This window comes from Strongylocentrotus purpuratus, unplaced genomic scaffold (assembly GCF_000002235.5).
Source record: "Strongylocentrotus purpuratus isolate Spur 01 unplaced genomic scaffold, Spur_5.0 spur5_scaffold_11, whole genome shotgun sequence".
NCBI lineage: Eukaryota > Metazoa > Echinodermata > Echinoidea > Camarodonta > Strongylocentrotidae > Strongylocentrotus > Strongylocentrotus purpuratus.
In genome coordinates, this window is record NW_022145596.1 from 30747291 (window position 1) to 30757986 (window position 10696).

The 10696-nt window shown below is 39.9% G+C and overlaps 1 protein-coding gene across 1 annotated transcript; it reads left to right on the forward strand.

Annotated features, from left to right (window-relative positions):
• Positions 1 to 581: 581 nt before the first annotated feature.
• LOC115922131 (uncharacterized protein K02A2.6-like) lies at positions 582 to 2012 on the forward strand. The gene is made up of 2 exons (XM_030980224.1): positions 582 to 708; positions 1186 to 2012. The coding sequence occupies exons 1-2, from the start codon at positions 582 to 584 to the stop codon at positions 2010 to 2012; spliced, it is 954 nt and encodes a 317-aa protein (XP_030836084.1).
• Positions 2013 to 10696: the final 8684 nt, after the last annotated feature.

The following is a 10696-nucleotide window of genomic DNA, read 5'->3' on the forward strand; positions in this document are numbered from 1 at the left end:
TAGCCATAGTTGGGCCTGAGGCGTTCGAAACGGTGTCTAACCATTTTTGTCCAGACGACCCAAGCACCAAAACTTTCAAAGAATTGAATGAGGTATTGGATACCTATTATGGTTCCAGTAAAAACCAGATTGCACTCCGTTTGACGTTCCGACAATGTCGTCAAGGGGCAAAGGACTCGATAACAGAGTACATCCTTGAACTGAAAAAGCTGGCAAGGCATTGTGGGTATGGTGAGCATCCGGATACCAACCTTCGAGACACTTTCGTAGCAGGTCTGCGAAATAACAAGGTGCAGGTGAAGCTCCTGACCGAAGGAAATGAGCTGACCTGGAAAGTTGCAGTTGACGCAGCAATTGCGATGGAGCTGGCATATGAAGATAGTTTAAAACTACAGCAAGGGTCAAGCAGCGGTCAACGTTCAGCAGAGGTGCATCGTCTAGAAAGATCTCAACCTAGGGCCCCCAGCAGGAGAGCAAATGTTACCGATGTTTAGGTTTTCATCAACCTGCTACTTGTCCCCACCGGCAGACGACCTGTTATAGTTGCAGGAAAGTAGGGCATCTGAAGAGGGCATGTAGAGATGCAACATCAAGCTCCAGTTACAGTAAAGGACGCGGAAAACCATGGAAAGCAAGTCGCGGAAAGTCCAACGAACCATCGCAAGGACGCGGTAGAGGTCCAGGTCCAGGTCCAGGCCGTGGTCATGGGTATAGTCAGCCAAGTACAAGTCAAGGAAAAAAAGGACATTAAATCGAACACACATCTGATCGACACAGAAGTCCAGGATGATAATCGTAGATTTTTCGCAGTTGATTAACAAGATACTAGTATGGACTCAGACTCAGTTCCTATTGTTAAATTTGATATTTCTGATCATGTTGTGCCATTTGTTGTAGATACAGCAGCAGCTGTTTCAGTAATTTCAGAGAAAGAGTACAACAATGCTCTAGGTCACATTCCACTGCAAAGGTCAAGTATGAAACTAACTTGCTATGGTAGAATACAAATACCAGTTTTAGGTAGGATACAAGTGAGAGTACAGTACAGAAATTCTGCATATTACTACCATTGGAAGTTGTACCAGGTGACAATGTCGCCCTGATGGGTAGGAATTGGTTGAGAAGAATCAGGATAGATTGGGGAGAGTTGTTTGAGATTGTTTGGGCTTACTTAAAAAAAAACAGATCTTCAAGAAGTGTTGAAACATCATGAAGATGTGTTTAGACCAAGTGGTCCAGGTGATAAGATTAGGGATTTCACGGCAGAGGTAAAAGTGAAAGAGGAGGTGCAACCTACCTTTTTTAAAGCTAGACCGGTTCCTTATGCCCAGTTTGAAGTAGTGGAGAAGGAGTTGGATAGGCTAGGAAAAGCAGGGGTGATCAAGAAAGTGAAGAATAGTAGATGGGCGGCCCAAATAGTTACTGTTCCAAAGTCTTATGGGTCAGTCAGATTATGTGGCGACTATAAGCAAACAGTTAACAAGGTATTAGAGGAAGACGTTTACCCATTACCTACCTGTGAAGATCTGTTTACTAATCTAGCTGGTGGCAAGGTAGTCAGTAAGATTGATTTGTCAAATGCTTACTTGCAGCTAGAGTTGACCGACAAGAGTAAGGAGCTACTTACAATTCATACACACAAAGAGCTGTATCAGTATGAAAGATTACCATTTGGGGTATCGACTGCTCCAGCAGTGTTTCAAAGTGTTATGGATCGAATCTTAGGTGGTATGAAGGGAGTGTGCTGCTTCCTAGATGACATATTGATTAGTAGCGAAAATGAGGAAGATCATATCAAAACACTGAATGAGGTGTTAGGGAGGCTCCAAGAGTATGGTGTCAAGGCGAAGAAGGAAAAGTGTTCCTTCATGGTTTCTAGAGTAATAAACCTAGGGCATGAAATTGATAGTAAGGGTGTTCATCCTACTAAGGAGAAGGTAGAAGGAATCTGTGATGCAAAGAGACCAGAGAACAAAGATGAGTTGAGAACTGTCATAGGCATTGTGGTGTAGTATGCTAAGTTTGTGCCAAATTTAGCTAGTACATTTGCATCATTATACCAATTGCTCAGAGATGATGTCGAGTGGAATTGGACCACTGAGTGTTAAACTGCTTTTGACAAGGTAAAAGAAGTGTTGTCAAGTGATGTAGTAGTGACGCATTATGATCCAAAGAAACTGTTGGTTTTGGCTTGTGATGCATCCCCATATGGGTTAGGAGTAGTGTTGTCTCATCTCATGGAAGATGGAGTAGAAAGACCGGTAGCTTATGCATCACGCACCCTTACCAAATCAGAGCAAAATTATTCGCAGATTGAAAAAGAGTCTTTGGCTATCATATATGGGGTTACCAAGTTTCACAAGTATTTGTATGGTAGGAAGTTGACATTGTTAACTGATCACCAAGCCCTGACTATCATCTTTGGATCTAAGAAAGGGATTCCATCCCTGGCAGCTGTAAGGCTGCAGAGGTGGGCATTGATTTTGATGGCTCACCAGTATGAAATCAAGTATCGGAAGTCCACATAACATGCAAACGCAGATGTTTTGTCCAGATTTCCTGTCAAAAAGGAGTCACGTTTGGCTAATGAATTACCAGTGAACTACTTCACATACACAAATGCTATGCCTTTATCGGCAAAGGATATTAGTGAAGAAACTAGGAAGGACTTGGTGCTCAGTAAGGTGTTGTATCATGTGATGAATGGGTGGCCAAGTCATTGTGGTGAGGACAAGTTACAAGATATTGCGCAATTGATAGCGAACTGATCTGGAAATGCTTGTGATTTGTTTAGACATAGACATTTGAGAATCAAGAATGACGCCAAGATCGCGACATGAATTTGATAAGGGAATCGTGTTACCGGAAATAGAAATTGAGTCTATATTTAATTTATTCAACTGAGATTTTGAGCCGAAAAGAATGAATTCGCATTTACTATGATTTAATAGCAGAGAATGTGACTTCATCCAGGCGTCAATATCAGCGATGCAATTTTCCAAATTTTGCAAGGTTTGGGAAGCTCGAATTTGATGCGGCGGAAAAGAAACAAAAACTTGTATGTCATCTGCATATAAATGATAACGAACAGAATGACGGTGAAAAACATTTCTGAGACCAGTTAAATATATTGAAAATAAGGTGGGCCCGCCCACAGAGCCTTGGGGTACTCCACAGCCAAGTGGCCTGGGGGAGGATGTGAAACCATTTAAAGGGACAGACTGTGAATGGCCTGAAAAAAAGGATTCAAACCATCCAAGAGCCTGGTCCTGGATACCCAGACTTGTGAGAGTATTTACAAGTATTTTGTGGTCTACGGTGTCGAAGGCTGAGGACAGATCTAAAATGACCATGGCAGTGACGGATCCGGAGTCCATTTCTCGTAAGATTGAGCTTGAAACATTGATGAGAAGGGTCTCAACACTATGATGAGGGCGGTAAGCCGACTGTAAAGGGTCGAATAATTTGTGTTCCAGCAAATAATCTGAGAGTCTAGAGAACACGACTCTCTCTAGAATTTTGAACAAAAATGGCAGATTACACACAGGACGGTAATTTTTCAGGGATTCATTGTCCAAAGAGGGTTTTTTCAACAAAGGGCGTATAAGTGCTGTTTTTCAGACTGAGGGTACAGTGGATTGATTCATACTAAGATTAACAATGTGAGAAATAATCGGGGCAAACGTCGGAGCGCAATCTTTTAAAAGAATAGTAGGAACTGGATCTAATGGACAAGATTTAGGGGGCAATTTACGAAGAAGGGAAAGAATTTCATCTGCGGTGGTATGTTGAAGGGTCCTTAGTGTGGAAGAGGTGATAGGTTCCAGTGGTATAACATTTGGATTAAGACTATCTCTGATTTTCTTAACTTTTAAACAGAAGAACTGAATAAACGTTTCAGCCATGGAATTGCCATCAACATATGACGGCAATGGAGAAGAAGACTGTTTGCGGTTCAAGAGTCGATTGGCGACATTGTAAAGTTTCTTGTGATCATCGCCGCAATCCTCGATGAGTCTGGTGTGGTATGAACGTTTCGCCTTGGAGACAAGGTAGCTCACCCGGTCTCTCTGAGCACAAAACATCTCTCGGTCAATCTGGAGCTTTCCATTGTCCCGCTATTTCCTCTCAAGTCTCCGCCGCTCTTTCTTCGCTTCGGTGATGTCATAGTACCTTTAATATGGAAGTATCATGGTATTATGGTTCATCTACCTGAACTCAATCCAAATCTTAAAATCCAGATTGAGTTGGTATGCCTATATGGATGTACATAATGCAATGTGCCTGAACGATTGGCAATTTGGGGTTTGAATTATATTTTGTCTCACATATATAACAATTTTCCCATTTGGTTATTGATTACATTTAATGAAAAAAGTTGATATCAAAGGTTCACCTTTTCACAGTGCGCGATCGGTCCAAAGTAGGTCTATGTCATGGTGACAGCGCATGCGCGATGTGTATTTAGCCATCTGTGTAAAAACACACACACTCATTCTTGATTAATCGTTTCGATTGGTAATACGCTGATTGCAATTTTTTAGATTTTGCGCGGATATCCACACATTCTACGTCTGCAACAGACTGGAAAATTGATTCTGACAGCAATATATAGCGTTTTTGCGTGTGTCGTCCGTACTGAATGTATCAATTCATTCTTTTTTAACTTGTATTGGATTGCTGATACTATTTTTGAAATCACTACTAGCCATCATCGACCTAATTTTTGCTTAATATTCCCAAAAGTGGTTAAAAAAAGGTACCTATTTTGAATCTGCTATAACTTTTCAGAATGGCTGATTACCCCCAATTTCTCTTTCAAGCTCTGATAGGGTATGAATTGGAAATGTGAATTCATGCATCATGTTTGCTGTTAAAATGATTTCACTTCAACAGTGTCGAAAACAATAGATATTGATTCAATTAGGTAATATTTGCCGTTGTTGTTTTGTATTAATTTCGTCTATCCCTACTCTGATGTACATGTATCTTATAATGTTGTAGCTGAGACTAAATTCACTCTATTACATGTGCTATGTTTCAATTTGTGTATAGAAATCAGGATCGAGGTCGGAGTTCCAATTTAAGGTAAAGACTGCAAAATCTGGCAGTATGGTTTCTACTTGTACGGGCTATCTCCCATTCCATGTGTGTTATATTTCCGTGTGAACAAGCCTTTGCCCACCTGCAGAGACTTACTCAAATTGTAAACACAGTACCTGAGTTTTTAATAAATTTGAACAGGACCTTAGTTCTACAAGAAAGACTGGGTTGCACCTCGGTGGCACTGATAAGCTACATATAACAATATTGTGGTCAATCGGGAACGAGCTCTACGTGTGTTCCGAGTATGAGGTCATTCCTTCTACTCCCACCCCCTATATACCCCTAGTCTCTTCAGAAGGGAAGCACTGATGGCTTCGATCTTGCGGGGGATTTCCTCAATGCTGTGTGGCCTCTTTACTGGATCATGCTTAAAGTAGCTTGGCGAAGAAATTTCACAAAATCACTAAAAAATAGGCAAATTATACATGTCCGGATAGCGTAGACCAATTTGAACACACACATTCTACAACAAATGGCATAACATAATCAGAAATATCAAATTCAACAATAGGAACTGAGTCTGAGTCCATACTAGTATCTTGTTCATCAACTGCGAACAATTTAGGATTATCATCCTGGACTTCTGTGTCGATCAGATGTGAGTTCGATCTACTGTCCTTTTTTTCCTTGACTTGTACTTGGCTGACTATACCCATGACCACGGCCTGGACCTGGACCTCTACCGCGCCCTTGCAATGGTTCGTTGGACTGTCCGCGACTTGCTTTCCATGGTTTTCCGCGTCCTTTACTGTAACTGGAGCTTGATGTTGCATCTCTACATGCCCTCTTCAGATGCCCTACTTTCCTGCAACTATAAGAGGTCGTCTGCCGGTGGGGACAAGTAGCTGGTTGATGGAAACCTAAACATCGGTAACATTTGCTCTCCTGCTGGGGGCCCTAGGTTGAGATCTTTCTAGACCATGCACTTCTGCTGAACGCTGACTGCTGCTTGACCCTTGCTGTAGTTTTAAACTATCTACATATGCCAGCTCCATCGCAATTGCTGCGTCAACTTCAACTTTCCAGATCAGCTCATTTCCTTTGGCCAGGAGCTTTGCCTGCACCTTGTTATTTCGCAGACCTGCTACGAAAGTGTCTCGAAGGTTGGTATCCAGATGCTCACCATACCCACAATGCCTTGCCAGCTTTTTCAGTTCAAGGATGTACTTTGTTATCAAGTCCTTTGCCCCTTGACGACATTGTCGGAACGTCAATTGGAGTGCAATCTGGTTTTTACTGGAACCATAATAAGTATCCAATACCTAATTCAATTCTTTGACAGTTTTGGTGCTTGGGTCGTCTGGACAAAAATGGTAAGACACCGTTTCGAACGCCTCAGGCCCAACTATGGCTAAGAAGACAATTACTTCGTCCCCTTCTGGTATCTTATTGTTTTTTTTTCCATATCGGGAATCTTCTAACATAGTTTCCATATTCTTCTCTTTTGGGAAAATATTCCCCAATCTGGCCAATGATTCCCGGCCCCACTGCATTCGCCATACCGCACTGCAGATCATTCACGCATGGTCATAGTCATACAGTACACGTGCAGGATTTTGTCTCACCACAATCGTTGAGTCGTAATCGAATGAAATGTAGGTTTCTACTACCCACGAGAACCGCAATAAGCTGTCCTTTCGATCCTGACGTCGGACTCCCTGAATCCCATCCTCGTCGCCAATGTGGTGTATTGAGACACGAAATGACGAAGCAGCTACACTCTGATATCGGCCATATTGAAGACAGTCTTTATTATCCAACAACAGATGGCAGTATAACAGTTGGCGAGGTGGTATAACACCATGTACACTACCCAACCCTTGTAATAATTTGATTTGTATGAAAGAAGAAAAATAACAAAAACAGAATGGCAAAAGTTTAAAATGAATTGGACCAATAGTAAGGAAGTAATATGAATGTTTGAAATATGAGATCACTAAGTCTGTGCGAATCTCATATTGGTATTTCGGTTCCTGTCCCTTGGGGCACTACTCTTAATATATTTTAGATATATTATTATAGGTCCTCTAAAAACAAAAGACCCTCTTGAGCAACGAATTTGTTGAAAACATTTAGATTTTTAGTCACGTTGTATGTTGCAACAGATGGGAAAAGGGTCCGGCACTACATCACATTGAAATTACCGCTTCAGCCAGTTTAAAGTGGCCATACTAATAGAGTGATATCAATCAACTCTCAAAAATTCCTAACTTTCTTATATTCAGTCAGATTTATTTTAAACTTTCATCAATTTGCTTCTCTGATTTTTTTGCTTTCTTTTAGAGTAGTAGTCTATTTGCGTCGGATTTCCCTTTAACTTCACATTCCTCAATTGAAATTCCACGTTGATCTTCCTAAATCATTACATTTTATCTGTTTAATTAGAATATCCATATACGCAGCAAAGTACAAGGTACAGGGTTTCATCATAAATGCGTGGATAAATGGTGTCTAGACTTTAAAGACTAAACGGCATCTATCCCCTTATTTTGCTGTGTATAGACATTCGCAAAGCAAAGCTCAAGGTTAAGGATTCTATCATAAATGCAGGGATAAAAGCTGTTTAGTGTCATTTGATCGTGATCCAGGTCCAGATTCAGTGTAGACTTTACTGTCAGATCTAGACTAAATATAGTCTAGTCTAGATCTTATAATAAAGTGAAGGCTATTATAGCCGCGCCAGCTCAGGAAACGCAGTCACTTCTTGTTGTTTCTTACACCCGGCTAGAATCGGCAAAATGAAAATCACAATCCGCTTGAAAAGATCCCGTCGGCCTCGAATCGGAATGAGATATTTGCGCAGTCTGTGTAACACTGATTATTGTCGATAATCAACCTACGAAGTACGAATTGAAACCTTAAAAGTACGAAAGGTGTCCAAATGAATTATCTAGGGTAAACCTGATTTTTTAAAGATAATTTAACGTCGACGAATTAAATGAGAGTTCATTCAATGAGTTAATTTTATTTGGTCAGTCAAAAGAAAAGGGGATGGGATAGGTCCGATAGGGGTTTGTGACAATGCATAGAGCACACTGACTGCAAGTGGAACGACGAGAACATCACAATCATTACAGAGATTATCACTAAAAAATGGATTTTTTACTTACTTTTCTTGGTATCATATAGTATCACTTTGATGTAGATGTTCCCCTGAAAATGTTCTGCTTCACTGAGATTTACTAGACAAACTTCTATTGGAATAGGAATTCACTTGAGAGAAAAATATTTACCGTTCGCGTTTGAATAGCTTAAAAGTTGCACAGATCATACAATCGACAATACTTTCAGATTATTGTGAAGTGTCGTAGGGAATTGTGGGAAGGAAAAAAATGTTTTAAGAATGGTCTAATACATAAAACCTTTTATTAAAAGCCAATCACCAACATTGTTGACGTCATTGCTCATGAATAAGCATTTACCCTCCAAAATTAAAGTTCAATTTGGACGAAGCATCCAATGCAAAACCCATAGCATGTCAAAGGTCACAGGTTTAGTTGTCCCTCTAGTCCTTCTTCGGAGGACATACTTGATCGAATCTCTTTGTATTGTGCCCATAACCGACCTCTCTTCACATAAACCTGTACTTTGGCCAACTCGGTTTAAGTAGAATGGCGTGTATTCTTCTGTTTTTTGCTTGCCCAACAAAGTGTTATTCACTTCTTTGGGAATGTGCATGGACTATAAATAAGAGTAACCAATTAATCAACTTAACCTGGTCTGGTAAACAATGTAAGGTCTATTTAAATGGCTCTCAATTAATGTGTCCAATGGGTTTTTCTCGCGGCGTCCACCCCAAAAAAGTTGTTTGAAGGACCAGCATTTAGATTAAACTAGATGGACCTACGACTGCGCGCAGTCGAAATTGATGCCTCCGCCATGAAGCAATTTTACAAACCAAACAGAAGCAATTTTTAAAATTCAAGTTTGATTTGAATCAATTAAAAGGTTCTCAGAATATTGTGATTACAAGCTATTTTTCATATACATGTTTGACCCTTTGATCTTTGACCTATTGACCCTAAAATCTAATGCTTCATTGGCTCTGCACGATACATTCATGTCTTGGGTTTGATAGGAATCCATCCGTCAGTTCTATTAATAAATTTTCACAAGCTATTTCTGCATACATAATGAGCCCCATGACCTTTGAACTTTGACCTCATGACCCCAAAATCTAATCAGTTCATTGGTTCAGCAAGATACATACCTGTCTTGATTATTATGGTAATCCGTCTACCGGTTCTAATGATAGTGTAATCACAAACTTTTTGCATACATAAGCCCTGTGACCTTTGACATTTGACCTCATGGCCCCAAAATCTAATCAGATCGTTGGCTATCAAGATACATGACCCAAGTTTGGAGGGAATCCATCAATCCGTCCTTGAGATAAACGTGATCACAAGCTTTTTTTTGCATACATAATGAGCCCTGTGCCATTTGGCCTTGGATCTCGCGACCCCAAAATCTAATCAGTCCATTGGCTCTGCAAGATACTTACATGACCCAGGTTTGGCGGGAATCCATCAATTGGTTCTTGAGATAACACGATCACGAAAACGGGACGTACGGAAGGACGGACGGACAACCCGTGCGCTACTTTGTAGCGGAGGCATAAAAATGCGCAAACCATCTGTAAGGCATTTGGCTTCTCGACGCCATTGTTATTCAAGAGCGCATCAATAACATCCATGGGGTCATTTATTTATGTACAATCGTGTGTATCAGCGGGGTAGATCATAAATGAGTAGGGGAAACGAATTAAAATTAAATAAACATTTCATTTTCAAATTGGGAAACACAAAATTGCTCGCAGATTAATAGTTGAAGAGTCCGTTAATCAAACCAGCGAATGTAAGTAGATTAAGACAAGCTTCCATTAACTTGGTTAAAACACTATAGTGTAGCAGTGTATTCGCAGCTCACACTTAGGCTCGTTCCCCTGCGTGCCATTAATAGTTGATTCACAATCATTTGTAGACATTTTAACTGTTTCCTCAGAAAGTTTGTCATAAACACAGGGATACAATAACAAAAAAGTAAAACATTGACAACGCTGGATTTTCAAGCTCAAAAAGTTTATTAACAAAACAGCGTAGAAAACCTAAAATATGGACTACTCTTTATTCAAATATGACATACATATAAAAGACATTATATTATATCATTCTTAGCCTATATTACAAACACCTTATTAAGCTAGTTATACACTAATTACACACCCTACAGTAGCCATACTATACATAGGACTATAGGTTAGATTTTTATACTAAAACAATATAGTTTTGTCAAAACCATTGATGAAGATGTAACTTACGTCGAAATTGTGTGACCTAAGAAAAACTGTTTGATTTAAAGCATGGATCTTCTAATCTTTATTATTTATTGCGTCATCTAATGTCAATTATCAGGTATGTTCTATAGGGTATTAAATATGGGCCTTCATTAAAGATAAACTTGAGTACTGGTAATGCGTTGCATTGTGAAAGAAAAGGTGTGGAATGGATCAGAAAAATTGATCATATAGCATGTAAGTAATGGTGTGTAATGCAAGGTTCTAGAGTCATCAAAATCATCATAAATTTGG

Bases quoted from the DNA above. Each gene is read 5' to 3' on its own strand.
- LOC115922131 (XM_030980224.1), top strand. From the start codon at position 582: ATGCAACATCAAGCTCCAGTTACAGTAAAGGACGCGGAAAACCATGGA. The intron at 709-1,185 runs GTATAGTCAGCC...AAAAAAAAACAG, and splicing joins GGTCCAGGCCGTGGTCATGG to ATCTTCAAGAAGTGTTGAAA.